The 26,908-nt window shown below is 47.4% G+C and overlaps 1 protein-coding gene across 3 annotated transcripts in view; it reads left to right on the top strand.

Annotated features, from left to right (window-relative positions):
• The window catches only part of schip1 (schwannomin interacting protein 1), a 59,231-nt gene extending 33,073 nt beyond the window's left edge, over window positions 1-26,158 (top strand). For 2 of the 3 annotated variants that reach the window (XM_042296079.1, XM_042296081.1), the window contains 6 exons: window positions 12,897-13,015; window positions 16,432-16,549; window positions 17,199-17,396; window positions 23,799-23,922; window positions 24,686-24,779; window positions 25,352-26,158. In XM_042296079.1, coding sequence (XP_042152013.1) covers window positions 12,897-13,015; window positions 16,432-16,549; window positions 17,199-17,396; window positions 23,799-23,922; window positions 24,686-24,779; window positions 25,352-25,403 — 705 coding nt within the window. In that variant the 3' untranslated portion in view covers window positions 25,404-26,158. Of the gene's footprint in view, window positions 1-4,712; window positions 5,003-12,896; window positions 13,016-16,431; window positions 16,550-17,198; window positions 17,397-23,798; window positions 23,923-24,685; window positions 24,780-25,351 lie in introns of those variants that run through there. The other variant, XM_042296080.1, reaches the window with a different exon arrangement.
• Window positions 26,159-26,908: the final 750 nt, after the last annotated feature.

Consider the following 26,908-nt stretch of genomic DNA (forward strand, 5'->3'; position numbering starts at 1 on the left):
AGGGGACAGGAGGTGGTGGTGGTGGTGTCTAAGGTGTGGTTCTCAGGGGGGAGGTGGTGGTGGTGGTGGTGGTGGTGGTGTCTAAGGTGTGGTTCTCAGGGGGACGGGAGGTGGTGGTTGTGGTGTCTAAGGTGTGGTTCTCAGAGGGGACAGGAGGAGGGGGTGGTGGTGTCTAAGGTGTGGTTCTCAGGAGGGACGGGAGGTGGTGGTGGTGTCTAAGGTGTGGTTCTCAGAGGGGACGGGAGGAGGGGGAATCCTTTATTCTTCCCATCCTTTCATCTCCTTCTGTTTTGACTGTCATTGGTTTGTGTTTTGGAGAGGGGGAATGGTTTTGTTCTGGATTTATCTCACTGTACAAGGAGGAAGTTCCTTTACAATGTCAGGGGCCATTAGCCAATAGGATCACACACTGATCTTTATTTGTATTTTTTTAACCTTTATTTAAGCAAGTCAGTTAAGAACACATTCTTATTTTCAATGAGGGCCTGGGAACAGTGGGTTAACTGCCTGTTCAGGGGCAGAACGACAGATTTGTACCTTGTCAGCTCGGGGGTTTGAACTCACAACCTTCCGGTTACTAGTCCAACGCTCTAACCACTAGGCTACCCTGCCGCCCTCATCTGCAGGTAACCAATGAAGTTACTGTTTGACCCACGATTACATATCTGCCAGGTCAAGGCCGTAATGGGGGAATGGAGATACCGCATCTGCAGCCTCCATACCCCATGCAACTCCCTTCTTCATACACACACACACACGGATACTCAATAATAATAATAAGTCCCTTGGCCTTAATGTATTGTGTGTGTGTGTGTGTGTGTGTGTGTGTGTGTGTGTGTGTGTGTGTGTGTGTGTGTGTGTGTGTGTGTGTGTGTGTGTGTGAAACGCCCCAGTGAGCTGGGTGGATCAGGCTAGCTGTGAGACCATGTTAGCTCCAGGGCAGGGGTGATGAGGAGATGTAGCACCCCAGCGTCAGGGTGCCATCCTGGGCCTCACGACCAGAGCCAAGTGCCCTGGAGCTCCGGTTACCCAATCTACTGGGCCACCTCCCTGGGTAACAGCACTGTCTCTGCGTGTGTGTGTGGGTTCAGAGAGCTCTTTGATTGATTCAGATCATCTCAGTCCTGACTGCAATGTGTGCCTGGTGTATGTGTGTGTGCATGTATTTGTGTGAGAGAGAGAGAGAGAGAGAGAGAGAGAGAGAGAGAGAGAGAAGAGAGAGAGAGAGAGAGAGAGAGAGAGAGACAGAGAGACAGAGAGACAGAGAGACAGAGAGACAGAGAGAGAGAGACAGAGAGAGAGAGAGAGAGAGAGAGAGAGAGAGAGAGAACAACGTATAGTATGCTGTAGAGCAGTTGATCATATGAAACGTTGTCTGTGGTGTGTGTTCCACTGTGTGGGCTGATGGCTGATGAATTAGTAATGCTGAGGAGATATACCGCTACTGAATCTCATAGTACATTGATCTGATAGTACATTGTCTATGATGGGGAAGATACTGTGTCTCAGACTAGAAAGAGAACACTGCAGTCACAAGAGACACACACACCCTTGTGTGTGTGTGTGTGTGTGTGTGTGTGGGGGGGGGTTGTTTGTTAACAGACTTCCCACTGGGCCCCTGCTCCTTTTTCCCAACCCAATTTGTTTGGAGCACAGGCCATTGCCATGGAGAAATGCACTGGGTTGCCATGACAGCAGCATTCTTTTCTCCCTGTCCCAAAATAAAAACAGATCAGAGTCTTTCTTGTTGTGGTCAAACTTTAAATTCACTTGGAAATGTGGGGCAATAAACTCTCTCTCACACACACACACGCACACACACACGTTGCCCGTCTCCTCTATGGCTGGAAACTTGGATCCCAGGCCTACTGGAGGTGCCAGGAGCCTTCTCTCCCACAGTCCCCTCTATTCTACTGGAACAATGAACTACTCTTACTCTCTCTCTCTTCCTCTCGAGCTCAGCTGACCTCACAATTGAAACATTGTCAACAGCAGAAATAGTAACTTTTAGAGGAAGACCTGGCCTTGTATCTCTCTGTGGGTTGTCAGCCATTCACTAGATGTGTCTGTGTTCTCTGATGTCTTCTTCTATTCATTCTGTTGCTCTATCTATGCTGTCCTGGAGGAGAGAGAGAGAATGCTTTGACCTTGAGCTGAGACTGACGTAATGGGAGAATAATCTGTGTGTGATCTGTGTGTTTATCCTTTCTAGTCACGATCGTCCCTGTGTTACCTTTGTCTTCCTCCCCCCGTCCCTCATCCTCCGTCCCCCATTCCTCCCTCCCCCTCTACCTCCCTCCCCTAACCCTCCCTCCCCTAACCCTCCCTCCCCTCTACCTCCCTCCCCCTCCCCCTCCCCCTGTCCCTCCCTCCCCCTGTCCCTCTACCTCCCCCTGTCCATCCCTCCCCCTCTACCTCCCTCCCCCTGTCCCTCCCTCCCCCTCCTCCCCCTCTTTGAGTCAGCGATGAGGTGCTATCACCACTAGTATGAGGTCAGCCTCACTAATGGATCACAGAACCTGGGCGTTCTCAGTTCATGATGTGGAGGGTTCAGAAGGGTTCAGTGTTTACCAATATACAGCCCTCAGCACTACTGGGAGTGTGTTTGTCTGCATGTGACTGTGTGTGTGTGTTGTATTGTCCAGGTCCCAGTGTAGGCGGATATAGGAGATGGCCAGATAAGTAATTCTGCTTTACCCATAATCCCCTGGGATCAGCACTGAATCAGACTCACTCCATATCCTGTTATCCAGCCGTGTGTTCCTGTGGGTTTCTGTTTGTGTGCGTGTGTGTGTGAATGTATCTGTGTGCTTGTGTGCACAAAATGACTTTGCTTCCATGTGTGTGTTTGTTTGTTGTTTGTTTGTTGTCTGTGTGTGTGTGTGTGTGTGTGTGTGTGTGTGTGTGTGTGTGTGTGTGTGTGTGTGTGTGTGTGTGTGTGTGTGTGTGTGTGTGTGTGTGTGTGTGTGTGTGTGTGTGTTATAATGCATGCTATCATGCTGATACATTATTCCACTGGTGTACATCACACAGTTCTTCAAAGGGAATTCAAACTGTTTCATGTTGCGATATAGAATCCCTTATTGTCCCCTATTGTGTGTGTGTGTGTGCATGCGTGCCTGAATGTGTGTGTGTGTGTGTGCAGCAGAAGAGACGTTGTGACTCATCACCATCAGTATCACTTTATATTCATCCTCCCTCGCTCCCTTCTCATCACCTCTCTTTTCCTCCTCCAGCCTTTCTCTATCATTAGACTATGGCACTTTGTCATGTTTTTCTAGTGTTCCTGCTAGTTTTAGTAGTTATCCTGCTCTTTGTCCTGATGCTCTGAGTGAGTGAATTAAAGGTAGTCTAGTCTGCTATGACCGATGTGTGAGTCTCAGTAAGATGAGATCATTACACACGGTGGAGAGATGAGATTGAAAATGTAACAAATTGAAGAATGACATTCAGCTCGTGTTCTATTATGGGTTTTTAACCGGACTAATCTCTCCACGGTCCGGAGTGCCACATTAATTAGCTTTTTATATAAGTGTTATCCCTCCTTCCATCCCTCTATCCCTCCCTTCACTGTGACTTAATGGATAAAGGAGGTCAGTCAGCACCTGGGAGAGAGAGATAGTTACGTATGAGAGTGGGGAATCATTTAGGGAGGTTCCTTCCTTTGTGTGTGAGGTTTGTGAGAGGAAATGTGGGCACACACACACACACACACACACACACACACACACACACACACACACACACACACACACACACACACACACACACACACACACACACACACACACACACACACACACACACACACACACACACACACACACTCACACACACACACACACACACACACACACACACACACACACACACACACACACACACACACACACACACACACACACACACACACACACACACACACACACACACACACACACACACCAGGGTTGGGGTCAATTCTATTTCAAATCCAGTCAATTCAGAAAGTAAACCAAATTCGAATTCCACATTTCCATTAAAGAACATTAGAATTGGAAGTTCTGTGTACTTCCTGAATTCCTGAACCCTGACACACACACAAACACACACACAAACACACACAAACAGAGTGTGCACAGATCCTATACACTTGGGGTTTGTGTGTCTTGTCTTGTGTTTCTGTGTAGTTGTATTTCTTCTACTGGCTTTATTTGAGGGGTTTTGGATCAGGGTCTGCTCTGTTTTTACCTTGACTGTGAGGGAACACAACTCCCTCTGGCCTCAGTCTCCTTGTCAGTCATACACACAGACCCAAAAACATACACTGACATGCCAACTCAAATATGTAGGCCTCACTACACACACGCGCTCACTCACACACACTCATTCCCTCACACAAACTCACTCACTCATTCCCTCACACACACACACACACACACACACACACACACACACACACACACTCACTCACTCAGTCACTCACACACACCAACACTGAGGTGACGCTTTCCAAACTGTCCCAGGAGCAGCAGCTGTCCACACATTAGGGTGTGAGAGCGGGAAAAACACCAGTGTGTGCCCTCTCTCTCTCTCCCTGCCTCTCTCCCTCCCTCTCTCTCTCTGACCGCCCAGAGGATTGAAGGGAGGGTCTAAAGGGTTTTTACTGCTGTCCATTGTACTCTGGAAGCCATGAGAAGAGGTAGATAGAGAGAGAGAGAGAGAGAGAGAGAGAGAGAGAGAGAGAGGCATGGGTAGAGGGATAACTGTGATAACTGTTCTCTCTGTGTGGCAGGGTTAGCTTTGGTTCTGAGTGAGGCTAGGTTTCATGTGAACCGGCTCATACTGACCCACTAACTGGGTGTGTGGTAGAGGGGCAGAGAGAGAGAGGGGGAGTGAGAGAGGCAGAGGGAGGGAGGGAAAGATGAAGGAAGTGCTGGATAACACAGACTGTGCTGGAATGGATGATGTCATCTGTCCAGCCTCTGCCCTCTGCCTCACTGATGACTACAAACTCAAAGAGGTAAAGGACATGGAAGTAATGTTGCTTCTGGTTATCTATCTTTCTGGTATTTAGGTACTGCATGTTTTACCAGTGTAATGGCACTGTTATAAACAGTGTGTGTGAAGTGAACAGAAGGGTCTCTTTCCTCAGGATAATGTCAATTGGCGGAACATGTTGCTAACGGAAATGGTTTCCTTCATGAGTTTGTGAGTTTGACTTGTAGATTTGGTGTGACCCTCTCCACACACAAACTCTACAGTCAATGGCTCTGTCTGCAAGGCACCAGCGTGCTGGAACACTGGTATGGTGATGGTGTGGGACGTAATGTGAGGATTGTGGATGACATAATGTGAACGTAGTGGAGACACTGTAATGCGTAGGTCATGTGGGGGGTAATGTGGTCTTAGTACAGTCCGGCCCCGACAGAGATGGCCGCCTCTCTTCGCGTTCCTAGGAAACTATGCATTATTTTTTTGTTTTTTTACGTGTTATTTCTTACATTAGTACCCCAGGTCATCTTAGGTTTCATTACATACAGTCGAGAAGAATTACTGAATATAAGAGCAGCGTCAACTCACCATCAGTACGACCAAGAATATGACTTTCCCGAAGCGGATCCTGTGTTCTGCCTTCCACCCAGGACAACGGAATGGATCCCAGCCGACAAACCAAAACAACGTCTCCGTAAAAGGGGCAAACGAAGCGGTCTTCTGGTCAGGCTCCGGAGACGGGCACATCACGCACCACTCCCTAGCATACTACTCGGCAATGTCCAGTCTCTTGACAACAAGGTTGATGAAATCCGAGCAAGGGTAGCATTCCAGAGGGACATCAGAGACTGTAACGTTCTTTGCTTCACGGAAACATGGCTCACTCAAGACACGCTATTGGAGTCGGTACAGCCAGCTGGTTTCTTCATGCATCGCACCGACAGTGCCGATATATCTTTATGTTTGAAGCCTGAAATGTGGCAAAAGGTCGCAAAGTTCAACGGGGCCGAATACTTTCGCAAGGCACTGTAGGTATTCCTCTTGTCCAGATGGATTAGGGCAGTGTGCAGTGTGGTTGTGATTGCGTCGTCTGTGGACCTATTGGGGCGGTAAGCAAATTGGAGTGGGTCTAGGGTATCAGGTAGGGTGGAGTTGATATGGTCCTTGACTAGTCTCTCAAAGCACTTCATGATGACGGAAGTGAGTGCTACGGGGTGGTAGTCGTTTAGCTCAGTTTCCTTAGCTTTCTTGGGAACAGGAACAATGGTGGCCCTCTTGAAGCATGTGGGAACAGCAGACTGGGATAAGATTGAATTGATTGATTGATTGAATATGTCCGTAAACACACCAGCCAGCTGGTCTGCGCATGCTCTGAGGATGCGGCTGGGGATGCCGTCTGGGCCTGCAGCCTTGCGAGGGTTAACCCGTTTAAATGTTTTACTCACGTCAGTTGCAGTGAAGTCCGCAGGTTTTGGTAGCGGGCCGTGTCAGAGGCACTGTATTGTCCTCAAAGCGAGCAAAGAAGTTATTTAGTCTGTCTGGAAGCAAGACATCCTGGTCCGCGACGGGGCTGGTTTTCTTTTTGTAATCCGTGATTGACCCTGTCACATACCTCTTGTGTCTGAGCCGTTGAATTGCAACTCTACTTTGTCTCTATACTGACGCTTAGCTTGTTTGATTGCCTTGCGGAGGGAATAGCTACACTGTTTGTATTCGGTCATGTTTCCGGTCATCTTGCCCTGGTTAAAAGCAGTGGTTCGAGCTTTCAGTTTTGCGCGAATGCTGCCATTAATCCACGGTTTCTGGTTTGGGAATGTTTTAATCGTTGCTGTGGTAATAACATCGCCGATGTACTTTCTAATGAACTCGCTCACCGAATCAGCTTATTCGTCAATGTTGTTGTTGGACGCAATGCGGAACATATCCCAATCCACGTGATCGAAGCAATCTTGAAGCGTGGAATCAGATTGGCGTTGAACAGACCTGAGCGCGGGAGCTTCTTGTTTTAGTTTCTGTCAGTAGGCTGGAAGCAACAAAATGAGTTCCTGTATGTTGTTATGATCACACCACATCTCGTTAATCATAAGGCATACCCCCCCACCCCTCTTCTTACCAGAAAGATGAATAGGAATAGGAAAAAATTTCTGTCTCTCGATGTGCAAAACTGATAGAGACATACCCCAAGCGACTTACAGCTGTAATCGCAGCAAAAGGTGGCGTTACAAAGTATTAACTTAAGGGGGCTGAATAATTTTGCACGCCCAATTTTTCAGTTTTTGATTTGTTAAAAAAGTTTGAAATATCCAATAAATGTCGTTCCACTTCATGATTGTGTCCCAGTTGTTGTTGATTCTTCACAAAAAAATATATCTTTATGTTTGAAGCCTGAAATGTGGCAAAAGGTCGCAAAGTTCAAGGGGGCCGAATACTTTCGCAAGGCACTGTATGTATATACTGTACTGTATATATCATCTACTGCATCTTGCCATCTTTATGTAATACATATATCACTAGCCACTTTAAACTATGCCACTTTTATGTTTACATACCCTTACACATACATACCCTTACATACATTACTCATCTCATATGTATTTGCTGTACTCGATACTATATACTGCATCTTGCCTATGCCGTTCTGTACCATCACTCATTCATAAATCTTTATGTACATATTCTTTATCCCTTTACATTTGTGTGTATAAGGTAGTAGTTGTGGAATTGTTAGGTTATATTACTCCTACTGCATTGTCGGAACTAGAAGCACAAGCATTTCGCTACTCTCGCATTAGCATCTGCTAACCATGTGTATGTGACAAATCAAATTAGATTTGATTTGATGTAATGCTGTGATAGTGGTATTGGTTCTCATACAGCAGAAATCTCTCACACACTATGGGTTCATTCCTGGTCATGCTGCCAGTCTCTCTGAGGAGGCAGTGTGTTGCCCTTTTAAGTCTTGGCTCAGATTCCTGTAGCTTCGTGTTGAGGCGTGCTCCCATTGTATTCTCAGGTCAAACACGCACACACAACACCTCCTCACATGTGACTCTCAGGGTTATTGTCCTGGCCAAATCCACTCTCCCAGACAGCCCCTTCAACACCCCTAGACTCATCTTTCTCACCTTCTCTCGCTCCTCCTCCCTCTCTCCTGCCTCTCTCCTGCTGCGGTCTGTTCAGAGTAACAGGGCCAGCCTGACTGTGACCTGTGTTTGAACGGTACCAGGGCTCAGAGGTCAAGTCCCTTATCAGGAGAGGAATGCACCGCTGCATAAACCAGCAGGTCTCACGCCTCAGGTAGCAGACACGGAGAGGGTACAAAAACACACACACATACACATATACATACACATACACATACACACACATACACACACACATACACATACACGCACACACCGTTTTGACATAAGATATCTGAAGGGTTATTTATGGGGAAACTGTAGATACTCAAGGTCTCTTGTAAGTCCATAGGACAACGACTTGGGATGAAGGCTGATGAAAACACAAGGGTTTCCCTAAGATCTTTGCACTGCAAAATAGTGTTTTCATGTAACTAAGCATCATAAAGTTGAAGAACACACTCACACACATTCACAGTGGACATACTGACTTGTGTGTTTATGTGTGAGGTCAGCGCTCATGCCTGGAAAACTCGTCATAGTGAGTCCGTCCTCTTTGCTGACCCAATAACACTACCACACAGATTGAAACTGCATTACACACAAGCTGTCGTAATCTTTCTCTCACACATACACTCACTTTGTCTCTTTCTCTTTCACCCACACCAACACCTTTTTTTAAAGCGTTTCCATATTCTCGCTGTATTTGTTGCAGTTTTTGTTTCTTTTCTGTCCGACACGCACACGCGCTCCCTCACACCCTCGTGCTCACGGGATCTGGCCTGTGTGGGTGAACACGCGCTCCCTCACACCCTCGTGCTCACGGGATCTGGCCTGTGTGGGTGAACACGCGCTCCCTCACACCCTCGTGCTCACGGGATCTGGCCTGTGTGGGTGAACACGGCTCCCTCACACCCTCGTGCTCACGGGATCTGGCCTGTGTGGGTGAACACGCGCTCCCTCACACCCTCGTGCTCACGGGATCTGGCCTTTGTGGGTGAACACGCTCCCTCACACCCTCGTGCTCGGGATCTGGCCTGTGTGGGTGGGATCTGGCCGGGATCTGGCCTGTGGGTGCTCCCTCACACCCTCGTGCTCACGGGATCTGGCCTGTGTGGGTGAACACGCGCTCCCTCACACCCTCGTGCTCACGGGATCTGGCCTGTGTGGGTGTGCTCACGGGATCTGGCCTGTGTGGGTGAACACGTGCTCCCTCACACCCTCGTGCTCACGGGATCTGGCCTGTGTGGGTGAACACGTGCTCCCTCACACCCTCGTGCTCACGGGATCTGGCCTGTGTGGGTGAACACGTGCTCCCTCACACCCTCGTGCTCACGGGATCTGGCCTGTGTGGGTGAACATGCGCTCCCTCACACCCTCGTGCTCACGGGATCTGGCCTGTGTGGGTGAACACGTGCTCCCTCACACCCTCGTGCTCACGGGATCTGGCCTGTGTGGGTGAACACGCGCTCCCTCACACCCTCGTGCTCACGGGATCTGGCCTGTGTGGGTGAACACGCGCTCCCTCACACCCTCGTGCTCACGGGATCTGGCCTGTGTGGGTGAACAGGCGGTTCCTCACACCCTTGTGCTCACGGGATCTGGCCTGTGTGGGTGAACAGGCGGTTCCTCAGACCATGGTGCGAGGTCAATGGCAAACCCTCCTCTCCTCCAATGAAAGGCCTCCATTGTTCAGAGTGAGGGAGCGCTGTGGCAGAAGACTGAAGGAAAGTAGGAAAGAGGGACAGGAGAGGATGGTAGAGACGCGGGCGAGGAGAAGAACATGTCTTATCAATGAGGGTTTTCACAAGAGAAAATTGCTTCTGAAATTTGAGGAAAAACACAATTCAGCACAGTGGCGTTTCTCAAAATCTAATTTAGGAGCTGCAGCACTTTTCACAGGACCAGGAAATGAAGTCATTTATCAGAACCTTGTTGACTGGGGGTGCATATGACTCTCTAATACATACACACACACACACACACACACACACACACACACAATGTCAAACACTTTGGAGCGGAGGCTTGGCACACAAGGAATTGTGGTAATAACACAGGGAATGTTTGTTGGGAGGAGAAGGAGAAGAAAGCTCTGTCACAAATCTTAAATGAATGGCATGACTCTTGTGGCGAGGAAAGGAGAGAAGTTAAAGGGAGAGAGATGGGTCCATTTGCTACCCCCACAGTCACAGACATCTATGTGGCGTACTCGCCACCTCTCTGAAGGGTTTATGATGCTGCCCATGATGAGATCTAAACCCTTTCTCTCTCACACCTCCATCCAGCAGCCCTTTAGCTCGTTAGTTAGGGGGCTTAACGTGAAGGAAGGTAGTCCTGTTGGAAAGCAGGTGTGAAATATAGAGGGGTTCTACTATGGTAGATGTGTTAGGTAGAGGATTATGGTTGTTTTGGGTTCTGCCTAAAAGCGTCCGCATGCTTCCCATCCCGAAACAGTTTGTGCATATATTATGAGGTATATTGTGATGTTTTTGTTCGTTTTGATATTCTGCAAGTGTTTTTTCGGCAGTAGAGATTCTTCAATTAAGTGCAATAATTTCCATCATAATGGAGAATGTTCCTTCAAATGAGCACTAAGACAGCGTTGAACGAGACGAATCGTTTTCATGCACATTTTTTCACTTGAGAAATACTGCATTCAAACATCTTAGTTAGATGTCAAATAAAACGACAAAGACCTCCTCGGCATGAACGTCAAAATGAATGACAGATTTCATGAGTTATCTTCGTTTAATTCTGACTATCTTGAGGAAGTGTATATACTGGCTACCACGTCTCAAGAGGGACAAACAGTACTATTGCCTCTTTTTTATCATTTTTCAAACAAAGGTCTTTTAAGGGAGTATGTGAGGCACAGATGTTCACTTTGCCTAGATGAGTTCTGCTAGGAGCCAACCGAACTTAGTATGCAGAAGCCTTTAGGGGCGTTTTAGAAGCAATTTTGGTCTGTTTACAATAATACACCTAATAAGAATGGTGATGAATGTAGGAATGCAGGCTAACCCTAACCGAACATAACACACTCACACACCCACTAAACCACACACATACTGCCACTTCACCCCAAACATTCCAACCTGACATTCCAATAGAAAGACCACCTACCACCTAACATAAGTACCCCCACCACCCATGAGGCTAACATAACAATGGCTACTGTCACCAACCCCTCTCTGTTGTGACACAAGTGTCCTTGTCTGTTATTATGGTAATTACAACAACAAAAACTCAGGAGCGCCACTACTCAGCACTGACACCTGCTGGGCAGATAGGGAACTGCAGACACTCAGTGTTATAACATGACACTGTGTAGTGTACAGGGAGTTAGAAGGGGTGTGTGTGTGTGTGTGTGTGTGTGTGTGTGTGTGTGTGTGTGTGTGTGTGTGTGTGTGTGTGTGTGTGTGTGTGTGTGTGTGTGTGTGTGTGTGTGTGTGTGTGTGTGTGCGAGTGTGATTGTTAGTGTCTGAGGAGTGGTAAAGTGATGCTGTTAAATGTCATCATCTTGCCTCACCCTGTAACCCTCATAACACTCTCTTCTCTCACTCAGTCACAGACACACACACACACGCACACAAACACCCTTCTGTGCCAAGCCCCCTCTTGTGGGTGCCAGTGTGTCCTGGCAGTGCCAACAGTAGCTGTGTCTCCTGGGCTCTCTGGTGTGGAGAGGGATTATGGTAATGTTGCGATGGGAGGTGTGGGAGGTGTGGGAAGGGTTGAGAGATAAAGGAAGAGAAGGACTGAGTTAGTGGAAGAGAGATAGAAGTAAGGAGAAATTGAAAGAGGTTGAGGACAGAGTTAAAGAGAGGGATAACACTCAAGGCTTCTGCCATCTTCTCCTTTGCTCTCATTCCCCTCACCTCCTTCCCCTTCTCCTCCAAAGCTCTCTAAAGGCTTTCCTCTCTCTTTCTCTAAACCTCTCGCCTCTCGTCTCTCCTGATTTCTGAAAGGCCTGCTCTTTGTGTGTGTGTGTATGTGTGTGAGCACTGAAAGGATTTTTTCTTCCTCCGTCTGGGCCTTTAGAGAGGGTCAATATTTCCCCCAAACACTCCTCATCCTGGAGGACCCCCCGGCATCAAAACATACTGCGCTGTATCTGACTCTGGTACCCATTTGACTTCCCAGCACCACCTGTAACAACAACAGTCAAACAGTCCTGTAGCGGCCTTGAACAGTCTAAACTCTCACACTGTGTTGTCTGTCTACTGATAGGCCTGGTTACTGTGGCTGATAACCCAGCCCAGGGAGTGTGAGAGAAAGCCTGTCTCTACACACTTCTTCTCATGGCGTGTGCACGGTGACATTCACAAGGTTTCCATGTGTTTGACACCAATCTATTCACTCCATTCAAGCCATATGGGCCGTCCTCCCCTCACCAGCCACCTGTGGTGCCATTAGCACATATGAGTGTTCCTCCGGGTGTGAGTGTGTTAAGTGCTGCCAAGGCTGACTGAGTCAGAAGTGGGAATTCCTACTGGAAAACAGGCCCAGGAGGCAGGAATGCTTATAGTGCTATTAGACAGGGATGCTCAGTGGTTTAGGAATGTGTGTGTTTGACTGCATGAGTGGAGAGAGTGACCAGTGAAAATGTGTTGGACTTTCTCTCATACATCTGCACCACCTAGTGGTGAATATTATAATAGTATTGGTGTCTCGAGCTCTCCACATGTTTTACAGTCTTTGTCAGTTCCCCTCCTCACCACAAGGTTACTGCTAAACAAATGGGGAAGTCTTCAGTTCTATGATTGGCCTCCTTAACCCTCTGCCTCTCCCCTCCAGGCCCAAAAGAATGAGAGGGAATCCATCCGGCAGAAGCTGGCCCTGGGTAGTTTCTTTGACGATGGGCCGGGTATCTATACCAGCTGCAGCAAGAGTGGCAAGCCCAGTCTGTCCTCACGGTAAGACACATGTATCATCAGCTGTACATCAATCCCACAAAGTCAACAACACACAGCTGACTGAAGATGGGGCGGCCGGGCGTTTGAATACGTTTCAGCCGTAACATGGACTCTAACAATGTGATGAAACTTTGTTACTCCTTGCTGACACAACATCTCCGGTTGACTAGTCAGCAGCAGACATAGAATTAGAATGAATAGAACGGGCTTGGAAGCTCTCACCTTGACTGGTAAACTCATGGGTACACTCGCAATGGCTGCCTGGTATTGTGATGCAATCATTTCCACGGTAATGTAGAATGTTCATTCAAATGATGTTAGCTGATGTGGCTCATGCAATGGAATGTATTTTTTGTAATGTCAGTTGAGTTGAATCAACAAATCACAGCACATATTTGACTTTCTGCTTTGCTCCTATGGGTGCACTCGCAATGGCCACTAGTGGTGTAGTCCCGAGTGGCACAGCGGTCTAAGGCACTGCATCTCAGTGCAAGAGATGTCACTACAGTCCCTGGTTTGAATCCAGGCCATATCACATCCGGCTGTGATTGGGAGTCCCATAGAGCGGCACACAGTTGGCCCGGCAATGTCCAGGTTTGGCCGGGGTAGGCCGTCATTGTAAATAGGAATTTGATCTTAACTGACTTGCCTAGTTAAATAAAGGTTTTAAAAAATCCATTATGCTGTCATTGACTTGAATGGGGATGCCCGTTCTATGGATTCTATTTCTATAACAGCACTTGCAGTCAGGAGAGGAGGAGAAGAGAAAATTATGCATAAAACTGTTTTTGGGACATTCAAACAATTATTATGGTAACCGCCTCATTTGGCTGGCCAATTACCTTCATCCAAAATTCCATGACCATCACAGCCCTACACACACACACACACACACACACACACACACACACACACACACACACACACACACACACACACACACACACACACACACACACACACACACACACACACACACACACGCATATAAAAACACACAGATACAGACACAGATCAGTTTCACCCTCAATCCCAGTCCCTGTTCTTGAGAAACAATGACATCACTCTCTTTATGTGTGTGGGCACTGTCACTAGAGTGAAATGGCAGGTTACTGGACATTACTCTAACAGAGTCAGATTTGACCTTTTCTTAATGCCTGTAAAAGTGTCCATCTCCTGGAACTATGTAGGGCCATCTCCCCAACACAGACAGACTCCTGCTCTCTCCCTCTGATACCTCTGTTGATTGTTGAGAGTAAGGGACATTTCCTCTCTCTTTCTCTGCATCCCGGCACTGTGGATCTCACTTCCCAAAATGACCTCCTACACACAACCTCAACCTTACTGGAACCAGTATTCCAGGATACATACATTCATACAGTCATACACACAAAGGCACTCACAACGTTAATGAATCTGAAACTATGCTATAAGAAAATTAGATCTCACCAAAGAAACTCTTATGGGGTGAACTCACTGGTTATACTGCTGGATAAGTCAGGTACTTCCATGAACTAGTTCGAAGGATCGTTTTGATGCTCCTTCCTCTGAAACTACCAATCAATTACTCTGGTCTGACTAAATCTGGACCGATTGGGTCCAGGCTGTGTAATCGATCAGGTTTTCTCTACATGTGTTTGTAACTACTGCTTCAAATAAGCCGATTATTGATCAAAAAGGGTTTGATCCAGATCTTACAGGACTCAGGTCTTCTGAGGTCTAGAGAGCCGTCGGAGTCTAGCTGTTTGGATGGAACCTTCACCCTGGATGGATCGATCCCAAGTTAGAGCAGGAGAGGGAGGAACAGAGGGGTAGACATATTTCATAATGCTATGGAAGGCTAGTCACTATTACAGTCCTATCACAGACATACTGAGACCTCGGTGGAGAGTTGGAGGAGGGTTTGGCCTGAGTGGAAAACTAGATGGGACTGTTATTGAGTTTCTTTCTAACCAGCGGTGCCTAGATGCATGTTATCTGGGTCAATAAAACCCTACAAGCAATTATTGGTGAGCGAACTTTCCTTAGTCCATAGAACATTCCTTAGCCCAGAGTAATGATGCATCCTCTCCCCCCTCTCTCTCCCTCCTCTTTCCTCCTCTCTCTCCTCTCTTCCTCCCCCTCTCCCTCACCCTCTCTCTCCCTCCTCTTTACTCCTCTCTCTCCTCTCTCCCTCCCCCCCTCTCTCTCCCTCCTCTTTCCTCCTCCCTCATCTCTCTCCTCTCTCCTCTCTCCTCCATCCTCTCTCTCCTCCCTCCTCTCTCCTCCCTCCTCTTTCCTTTCTCCTCTCTCCTTTCTCCTCTCTCCTCTTTCTCCTCCCACCTCCCTCTCCTCTCTCCTCGCTCCTCCCTCTCCTCTCTCCTCTCTCCTTTCTCTCTCTCTCTCCTCTCCTCTCTCTCCTCCCTCCTCTCTCCTCTCTCTCTCTCTCTTCCTACCCCTCTCCCTCCCCCTCTCTCTCCCTCCTCTTTCCTCCTCTCTCTCCTCTCTCCATCCCCCTCTCTCTCCCTCCTCTTTCCTCCTCCCTCATCTCTCGCCTCCCTCCTCTCTCCTCTCTCCTCTCTCCTCCCTCCTCTCTCCTCTCTCCTCCCTCCTTCCTCCTCTCTCTCCTCTCTCTCCTTTCTCCTCTCTCTCCTCCCCCTCTCTCTCCTCTCTCTCCTCCCTCCCTCCTCCCTCCCTCTCTCTCCCTCCTCTCCTCCTCTCCTCTCTCTCCTCCCTCCTCTCTCTCCTCTCTCCTTTCTCCTCCCTCCTCTCTCTCCTCCCTCCTCTCTCCCCCTCTCTCCTCTCTCCTCCCTCTTTCCTCCTCCCTCATCTCTCTCCTCCCTCCTCTCTCTCCTCTGTCCCTCTCTCCTCCCTCCTCCCTCCCCCTCTCTCCTCTCTCCTCCCTCCTCTCTCTCCCTCTCTCCTCCCTCCTCTCTCTCTCCTCTCTCCTCCCTCCTCTCTCTCCTCTCTCCCTCCTCCTCTCTCTCCTCCCTCCTCTCCCTCCTCTCTCTCCTCTCTCCCTCCCCCTCTCTCTCCCTCCTCTCTCTCCTCTCTCCTCTCTCCTCCCTCCTCTCTCTCCTCTGTCCACCCTCCTCTCTCTCCTCTCTCCTCTCTCCTCTCTTCTTTCTCCTCTCTCCTCTCTCCTTTCTCCTCTCTCCTCTCTCCTCCCTCCTCTCTCTCCTCTCTTCTTTCTCCTCTCTCTCCTCTCTCCTCCCTCCTCTCTCTCCTCTCCCCTCCATCCTCTCTCTCTCCTCCCTCCTCCCTCCTCTCTCCTTTCTCCTCTCTCCTCCCTCCTCTCTCTCCTCTCTCCTCTCTCCTTTCTCCTCTCTCTCCTCCCTCCTCTCCTCTCTCTCCTCCCTCCTCTCTCCTCTCTCCTCCCTCCTCTCTCTCCTCTCTCCTCCCTCATCTCTCCTTTCTCCTCTCTCTCCTCTCTCCAGGCTGCAGAGTGGGATGAACCTGCAGATCTGTTTTGTCAACGACAGCGGCAGCGACAAGGACAGCGATGCAGACGACAGCAAGACAGAGACCAGTCTGGACACACCGCTGTCCCCCATGGTACAGACTGACCACACACACGTTCATATTTCTGTGTGAATGTGTTTCTCTCACTGTTGGGGATTCACACACAGAGTTTGCTATATGAGTCAGAAAGATAGCTCTCAGTAGGACTTGTGTGGAAGAATGACAGAGCACGAGAGAGAGGGAAAGGTAGAATGAGAGAGAAATAGAAATTCTTAGAGAGATCTACTGTGTGACTCGTGTACTCGAGATAGCACACTCAGTAAGACTGTGACAGAATGCGAGCGAGGGACAACGACAGGGACAGATTCAGTATGAATCAGAGCGATAGCCCTGGTTAAAGCGTGTGGGGGAGAGTGAATGGCCATGCTCACGTTTTCTGGCCCGTTAACCAATACACCGGCAGCAAATGAGGGTTGAATATGAACACGCTCTCTGAAGGACATGGATGAGTGGCCACGGGCTGTCTGACAGACACAGCTAATAGAGAGAGGGAGATAATCCCAGTATTTATAACCAGCTGTTATAGCTCTGAGCTGTTTCCCTGTCTGACTGACCTCTGTGTTCAGTGAATGACCTATCAATGACAACACAAGAAGAACGAAGACCCAACAGGAATAAAGCACTAACTTTTCCTTATTTCCCATTCTTCTGTCTCCACTCTCTCCACGTCCCTGTCCCCCAGTCGAAGCAGAGTTCGTCCTACTCTGACCGGGACACTACGGAGGAAGACAGTGAGTCTCTGGAGGACATGGACTTTCTGAGCAGACAGAAGAAGTTGCAGGCCGAGGCTAAGCTAGCCCTGGCGATGGCCAAACCCATGGCCAAGATGCAGGTGGAGGTGGAAAAGCAGAACCGCAAGAAGTCCCCTGTGGCAGACCTGGTCAGTACCGTCGCTATAGGCAACGGGCCTGGAACCTCAGCCTCTAGTCAGCGTTTCTGAACCCAGGTCTTTTCAGAGCAAACCATCCACACAGGTCTTCTTTAACATTGTGATGATGTCACCTAGTAGACACCACCCCCCTCCTTCTCTGCCCGTTGGCGACATCAATGCCCCCCCCAAGCACACACACACACAAAGTCCCACACACACACACAGATACACACACACACACCAATATCTCCACCTGGGCAGAAGACGTTACTTATTCAGTAAAGAGGGGGTGCTTGGGTTGGTGCGATCTATTATTAATATCCCAGAATGGACTGGGTAACGTGTTTGGGGATGTAGTCGTGCCCAGCAGTCAGAAGAGATGAGTGTCATATCTGAGGCCCTGTCACTCAGCTAACACACTGGTGTACTGAACACAGGGGCAGATGAAGCCCTGTCACTAAGCTAACACACTAGTGTACTGAACACAGGGGCAGATGAGGCCCTGCCACTAAGCTAACACACTAGTGTACTGAACACAGGGGCAGATGAGGCCCTGCCACTAAGCTAACACACTAGTGTACTGAACACAGAGGCAGATGAGGCCCTGTCACTAAGCTAACACACTGGTGTACTGAACACAGGGGCAGATGAGGCCCTGTCACTAAGCTAACACTGGTGTACTGAACACAGGGGCAGATGAGGCCCTGTCACTAAGCTAACACACTGGTGTACTGAACACAGGGGCAGATGAGGCCATGTTGCTAAGCTAACACTCTGCTGTACTGAGCACAGGGGCAGATGAGGCCATGTTGCTAAGCTAACACTCTGCTGTACTGAGCACAGGGGCAGATGAGGCCATGTTGCTAAGCTAACACACTAGTGTACTGAACACAGGGGCAGATGAGGCCCTGTCACTAAGCTAACACTCTGCTGTACTGAGCACAGGGGCAGATGAAGCCCTGTCACTAAGCTAACACACTGGTGTACTGAACACAGGGGCAGATGAGGCCCTGTCACTAAGCTAACACACTGGTGTACTGAACACAGGGGCAGATGACTGGTGGCCCTGTCACTAAGCTAACACACTAGTGTACTGAACACAGGGGCAGATGAGGCCATGTTGCTAAGCTAACACACTGCTGTACTGAACACAGGGGCAGATGAGGCCATGTTGCTAAGCTAACACACTGCTGTACTGAACACAGGGGCAGATGAGGCCATGTTGCTAAGCTAACAGGGGCAGATGAGGCCTGCTAAGCTAACACTCTGCTGTACTGAACACAGGGGCAGATGAGGCCCTGTCACTAAGCTAACACACTGGTGTACTGAACACAGGGGCAGATGAGGCCCTGTCACTAAGCTAACACACTAGTGTACTGAACACAGGGGCAGATGAGGCCATGTTGCTAAGCTAACACTCTGCTGTACTGAACACAGGGGCAGATGAGGCCATGTTGCTAAGCTAACACACTGCTGTACTGAACACAGGGGCAGATGAGGCCATGTTGCTAAGCTAACACTCTGCTGTACTGAACACAGGGGCAGATGAGGCCATGTTGCTAAGCTAACACTCTGCTGTACTGAACACAGGGGCAGATGAGGCCATGTTGCTAAGCTAACACTCTGCTGTACTGAGCACAGGGGCAGATGAGGCCATGTTGCTAAGCTAACACTCTGCTGTACTGAGCACAGTGGCAGATGAGGCCATGTTGCTAAGCTAACACACTGCTGCTGTACTGAGCACAGGGGCAGATGAGGCCATGTTGCTAAGCTAACACTCTGCTGTACTGAGCACAGGGGCAGATGAGGCCATGTTGCTAAGCTAACACTCTGCTGTACTGAGCACAGGGGCAGATGAGGCCATGTTGCTAAGCTAACACTCTGCTGTACTGAACACAGGGGCAGATGAGGCCATGTTGCTAAGCTAACACTCTGCTGTACTGAACACAGGGGCAGATGAGGCCATGTTGCTAAGCTAACACTCTGCTGTACTGAGCACAGGGGCAGATGAGGCCATGTTGCTAAGCTAACACTCTGCTGTACTGAACACAGGGGCAGATGAGGCCATGTTGCTAAGCTAACACTCTGCTGTACTGAGCACAGTGGCAGATGAGGCCATGTTGCTAAGCTAACACTCTGCTGTACTGAACACAGGGGCAGATGAGGCCATGTTGCTAAGCTAACACTCTGCTGTACTGAACACAGGGGCAGATGAGGCCATGTTGCTAAGCTAACAGTCTGCTGTTCTGAGCACAGTGGCAGATGAGGCCATGTCACTAAGCTAACACTCTGCTGTACTGAGCACAGGGGCAGATGAGGCCATGTTGCTAAGCTAACACACTGCTGTACTGAGCACAGGGGCAGATGAGGCCATGTTGCTAAGCTAACACTCTGCTGTACTGAGCACAGGGGCAGATGAGGCCATGTCACTAAGCTAACACTCTGCTGTACTGAGCACAGGGGCAGATGAGGCCATGTCACTAAGCTAACACTCTGCTGTACTGAGCACAGGGGCAGATGAGGCCCTGCTAACACTCTGCTGTACTGAGCACAGGGGCAGATGAGGCCCTGTCACTAAGCTAACACTCTGCTGTACTGAACACAGGGGCAGATGAGGCCATGTTGCTAAGCTAACACTCTGCTGTACTGAGCACAGGGGCAGATGAGGCCCTGTCACTAAGCTAACACTCTGCTGTACTGAGCACAGGGGCAGATGAGGCCCTGTCACTAAGCTTACACTCTGCTGTACTGAGCACAGGGGCAGATGAGGCCATGTTGCTAAGCTAACACTCTGCTGTACTGAACACAGTGGCAGATGAGGCCATGTTGCTAAGCTAACACTCTGCTGTACTGAGCACAGGGGCAGATGAGGCCCTGTCACTAAGCTAACACTCTGCTGTACTGAACACAGGGGCAGATGAGGCCATGTTGCTAAGCTAACACTCTGCTGTACTGAACACAGGGGCAGCGCCATGCTGTGGGCAGACTCACACCTATCTGCTCATTCCTGGGTACAAGTTCTCAGTACATTTGTTATAGAAATATACAAGAATGTGAAACTTTACCAGTTGATTTCAGCCCTACCACAAAATACATAGTCAGAGTGCAGGCTGGCACCTGGCCAGTTTGTTAAACCAGAGGCCGCGGGGTTGAGTGCCAGGGGCTCTTGCGTAAGTCACTAATGACAGGAGAAATGAGGGGAATGTGTGTGAGGCAAAACATTTTTTTACAGCAGATACCACGCTTTAATTCACTAAAGCCATGTGGCCTTCCAAAGAATTTACACAAGAATTGACACAACACTCCCACCAAGAGAATTACATTATTTTAGTTTTTCCCCATTCATGTCATGCTAAGAGAATACTGATATGATGAAATACTTGAGTATTGTTGTTGGTGGTATCCTTATTCGTTTGCCACTAACCTCACAAGCCAGTAATATCACTGAGGGAGGAAACTCCGCCTCAGACAAACACAATGAGCCCAAACACATATCGTGACCAAAAGACTACCACTCGCGGTGACCAGCTCTCCCCCCGCATCTCTCACTCTCTCTCTCTTTTCTCACACCCCCGCCTCTCTCTGCATGTCACTGACTTCCGTGCTCCCTCTCCGAACTGAAACAGGCACGTGGCAGAGGGGAAACATGGCCCCTGGCGCAGTTGCATGGCTGCCAATGTGAAAGTGAAAGAGGAGTGAGAAACTCTGACAAGAAGAACCAGCTAAGCGATCATGGAAGGAGCACATGTTTTCTCACCCTTAGACACGTTCTCTGTCTCTCCTAAGCTAAGGAGAGAGGGAGAGAGAGAGAGGAGATGCACACAGATGATAGAAATAGATTGAACAAGGGATGGAGGGAAATTCTCATACCCAGTGAGCCTGAGAAAGAACATGATGCTTTATGATTCACCTTGGTTACTGTCTAGGGTTAATGTCAAACGTGCCCCTATTGAACCCAACAGGGTGTGGTGAGTGGCGGAAAGAATGAGAGAGAAGGGGAGAGATAAAGAGGTGGATGAGAGGAAGAGAAACTGAAACTCTTGAGGGAAACACAAACGACGGCAGTGAAAGGCTGTGTGTTGATTTGACAAGAACAAACTGTCAAAGAATTCAGGGAAGATAAAGAGAGAGCGTATAGTGTGTTGCTTACTGCCAGGAGCATAGCCGCGGGAAGTAGTTTGGGGGTGGGGGTGCTACGGATTTTGGGCTGGTGGATGCTGAAAAAAATGCTTTGCCCGCCCTACAGACGGCTATGTCATTCCACTAATACAGAACTAGTAAAGGCCCAGTGAACTCTTTTTTTTTTTTTTAAATATATACACTACCGGTCCAAAGTTTTAGAGCACCTACTCATTCAAGGGTTTTTCTTTATTTTTACTATTTTCTACATTGTAGAACAGTAGTGAAGACATCAACACAATGAAATGACACATATGGAATCATGTAGTAACCAAAAGAGTGTTAAGCAGATGAACATGAACACTCTTGGCACACATCTCAATTTGGTTGAGGTCGGGGGATTGTGGAGGCCAGGTCATCTGATGCAGCACTCCATCACTCTCCTTATTGGTCAAATTGCCCTTACACAGCCTGGATGTGTGTTGGCTCATTGTCCTGTTAAAAAACAAATGATAGTGCAAACCAGATGGGATGGCATATCGCTGCAGAATGCTGTGGAAGCCATGCTGGTTAAGTGTGCCTTGAATTCTAAATAAACCACTGACAGTGTCACCAGCAAAGCACCCCCACACCATAACACCTCCTCCATGCTTCACGGTGGGAAATACACATGCAGAGATCATCCGTTCACCTATTCTGCGTTTCACAAAGACACGGCTGTTGGAATCAAAAATCTCTCATTTGACTCCAAACCAAAGGACAAATTTCCAAAAGTCTAATGTCCATTGCTCGTGGGTTTTGAACCAAGCGAGTCTCTTCTTCTTCTTGGTGTCCTTTAGTGGTGTTTTTTAACCTTTATTTAACTAGGCAAGTCAGTTAAGAACAAATTTTTATTTTCAATGACAGCCTAGGAACAGTGGGTTAACTGCCTTGTTCAGTGGCAGAATGACAGATCTTTACCTTGTCAGCTCGGGGATTCGATCTTGCAACCTTTCGGTTACTTTCGGTTACTAGTCCAACACTCTAACCACTTTGCAGCCATTTGACCACGAAGGCCTGATTCACAAAGTCTCCTCTGAACAGTTGATGTGGAGATGTGTCTGTCACTTGAATTCTATGAAGCATTCATTTGGGCTGCAATTTCTGATGCTGGTAACTCTAATGAATGTATCCTCTGCAGCAGAGGTAACTCTGGGTCTTCTTCTTTTTCATGAGAGCCATCATAGCACTTGAGGGTATTTGCAACTGCACTTGAAGAAACATTCAAAGTTCTTAAAATGTTCCGTATTGACTGACCTTCGTGTCTTAAAGTAATGATGGACGGTCGTTTCTCTTTGCTTATTTGAACTGTTCTTGCCATAATTTGGTCTTATGTTCTTTTACCAAATAGAACTATCTTCTGTATTACCACCCCTACCTTTTCACAACACAACTGATTGGCTCAAATGCATTAAGAAGGAAAGAAATTCCACAAATTAACTTTTAACAAGGCACAGCTGTTAATTTAAATGCATTCCAGGTGACTACCTCATGAAGCTGGTTGAGGGAATACCAAGAGTGTGCAAAGCTGTCATCAAGGCAGAGGGTGGCTATTTGAAGAATATCAAATATAAAATATATTTTGATTTGTTTAACACTTTTTTGGTTACTACATGATTCCATATGTATTATTTAATAGTTTTTATGTCTTCACTATTATTATACAATGTAGAAAACAGTAAAAATAAAGAAAACCCCTTGAATGAGTAGGTGCTCTAAAACTTTTGACTGGTAGTGTATATTCAGATTTTTTTAGGGGGTGCTACAACACCTTCAGCACCCCTACTTCCTGCAGCTATGGCCAGAAGGAAGGAGACAGAGTTGTTTCCTGTAGCTCTCTATGACTAGGGTCAGTTCAGGGACCATTGCTGTACTGTATATTGCTGTGACAGTCAAGTCACTAGGCTGACCCCTGCTGGAGAGATTGGGCTTTGCATCATATTACAGTCTAGTGCTCGAGCTGGGCAGCTCCTGTAGCATGGGGCTGCTTTCAGCAGCTGGATATATTTATGAGATGCAGATTAAACTGAAATGGCACCTTTCCTAAAGCATCTGCACCATCTTGCACACACAAACACACATAGGCCTACACACACTCACACCCACATATACTGCAGTGTCGTTGGGTTCTGTAGTGCCCAAGAGTCCATATCAATGAGTGTACATATTTGGTACTTGTACATTTCCGATGTGCTGTATGTTTCTGAAAATGTGTGTGTATTTCTAACTGGTGTTGTGTGCGTTTCTCTCTAGCTGCCCCACATGCCCCACATCAGTGAGTGCCTGATGAAGAGGAGCCTGAAGCCTACAGACCTGAGAGACATGACCCTGGGACAACTACAGGTTATAGTCAACGACCTGCACTCCCAGATAGAGAGTGAGTACCACACACACACGCACACACACATGCACACACATGTTTTTCTATTCTTGTGGGGACCTAAAATGTATTTCCATTTTAAAATCCTATTTTTGTCTAACCCCTAACCCTAACCCTAACCATCTAAGCTTAAAATAGCCTTTGTCCTTGTGGGGATGTGGGAAATTTCCCCAAGAATGAGAATTTTCCTTGTTTTAAAATCCTTGTGAGGACTTTTAGGGATTTCAGGTCCCCACGAGGATAGAAGAACAAGACCACAGGCACACTCACGCACACATTGTTAGTTATGGACTGTATCTTTGGTATTGACAGTCATTTCAGACAATGTAAGTTGGATGCATGTGTGATGATACTGGTGAAAGACGTACAATACCTCATTTTACCAAGAAGGCCCAAAAATCCCCCACAAAAAATGTTGCTATAGGGTCTTGTATTTTAGTGGCATGGTTTAAAAATAAATGTTCCAATCGAAATATGTGTATCGTATGACTTGGGACTGGATTCAATCCGTATCGTGGAAGATCCGTGTTATAGCTCGATTGAAATGATATATAAAAGCAATATTCCCGCGTTGGTGGAGACTGCATTCACTGTAACCGCTGCAAATGTCGGCTCAATCGGAAATGACCTTTTAACAGAGATCTTCCGCGATACTTCTGCGATATGGATTCAATCCAGCGCCTGGTGTATTTTAGTGTTCTAATGGTGTGTTGTTGCTCTAATGTTTTTCTGACGTTGTTCTGATGTTTGTCTTCTCCAGGCCTGAATGAGGAGCTGGTGCAGCTGCTGCTGATCAGGGATGAACTGCACATGGAGCAGGATGCCATGCTGGTGGACATAGAGGACCTGACCAGGTGGTGATGCTATCTAACACACACACACACACAGAGAGAGAGAGACACACACACACAGCCTCCAGGGCTATGACCGCAAACAGGCCACAAATGATTGGGGGAACTCTGTCTTTGGGACTGATATTTAGCAAAGGTTATACATTTGCATGATTTTCATTCAGAAGCACACACACACACACACACAAACACACGCACACACACACCACACCACACCACACACACACACACAAACACACCACACCACACACGCACACACACACCACACCACACACACACACAAACACACGCACACACATACAAACACACGCACACACAAACACACGCACACACACACACACACACATACACACACACAAACACACGCACACACACACACACACATATACACACACACACACACACACACACAAACACACGCACACACACACACACAGCTGCAAAAACAAGGACCTCAAACAGGCCGGAGAATGATTAGGGGAACTCTGTCTTTGAGAGAGACGTTAACCACAGTGTGATATATTTGCTGCAGCTAATAAAGTAGTTTCTCTAATCATCATATTGTTTTTACTCAGGCATGCTGAGAGCCAGCAGAAACATATGGCTGAGAAGACCCCATCCAAATGAGACACCTCGACCCTACCCCATCCCTTTACTTCACTCCTGCCCCATCTTGGTCCCTGTGCCCTGCCCCATGTCTCTCGCTGCTCCCCCTCTGTCTGCCCCTCTCCCATGGTGGCAGCAGCCAGAGGAAGTCCAGCCTTTCATTTGCTTCTGTGGTTGTCCCAGCGCTAAAGACAGAGAATTTCCTGCTTCCTGGGAGAAGAGGAAACTGATTGTGTGTTGTCATGGATACTGTCCCGGCTTCCTGTGCAGTGATCGGCCTTGCTTCGCTATTGTTTATTTTTAACTTTTTACATTTGCCACTAAATTATAACTGTCAATACAAAATGGTGGAGAAAAAAAAATAATAGTGAGAAATTAGTAGAAAGTCAGTTAAAAGAGAAAAAAAGAAACATTGTATAAAACTATGAAGACTAACTTCAGACTATTTTAAGTTGAAAGGTAATTTTTAAGTATTTCAAAGTCAACCTCTTTTTATTCTACACAATTGGTAGTTTTCAACTGAGAAATGTTTATTTGAAGGTGCTAAAAGAGTGTAAAGGAAACATGCCTGCCTTGTAGTGGAGTTGTAACTTTTGGTAATACATTCACTCTGATCGGTCTTCAACATTTTGTGAATGTTGATTTTCTGACACGAGTCATTTTAAATGAATAAATGTGTTAATATCATTTACATCCTATTGTACTGAGAATTTTTATTTGAGGGAAGAAATGTTTATGTACAGATATGTAAAATAAAAAATAAACTTTGTTTCATATATTGTGGTTTGGTGTGCAGTCTGTTAAGAAAAGTGGACAGAGACTGAGATATTATTGTAAATATTATAAGTGCAAACTGGCAAAACACAGTACATTAACAGTGCATTTATGACTATTTCATAATTATGTAATACTAATACTGACAAGTGCATTGTATGATTTTGGACATAATTCATAAATGAATAACCATACCGACATCACTGCCATCTGGGAAGAGAAAACCTGATCACTCCGCTGAATATTTTATTCAGAGGCAACAAAAGTATGAAGTATGAAGTATGAAGAATGCATCAGTTTTTCTATTATTACATTTTTCAATGAACAGTCATACAAAACCACCTTATTTGAAAGAGTAGATGATTTTAAACCTTAGGCCTAAGATAGCTCTGTGCTTTACTGTGATTGTGGTTTTGAAAGGTCTGATCTCATATCAATGGTCACAACCACAAGCATCATCCACTTCTGTGAAACTCTCCCCTGCAGATTGACTCACCATGGCCTCTCTTTCTCTACAGGCCCTGAGAGTCAGCCTTTACGGGAAGAGGTGTACTTTCTTAACTAAACAGGCCAATGGTAAACAAATTCAAATGCCAGGGTTTAAATTGTGGAGGTGTGCAGGGGTCATGGGCAATCCCATGACATTTTAGTCATGGTTTAGCATACTCCTGCATACATTTTAGTACTGGTCAACATTGGGAATCGACCCCCCTCCCAACTGCCACTGTCACAGAGAGATTTATGATTGATTT

Source organism: Oncorhynchus tshawytscha, linkage group LG13 (genome assembly GCF_018296145.1).
Source record: "Oncorhynchus tshawytscha isolate Ot180627B linkage group LG13, Otsh_v2.0, whole genome shotgun sequence".
Lineage (NCBI taxonomy): Eukaryota > Metazoa > Chordata > Actinopteri > Salmoniformes > Salmonidae > Oncorhynchus > Oncorhynchus tshawytscha.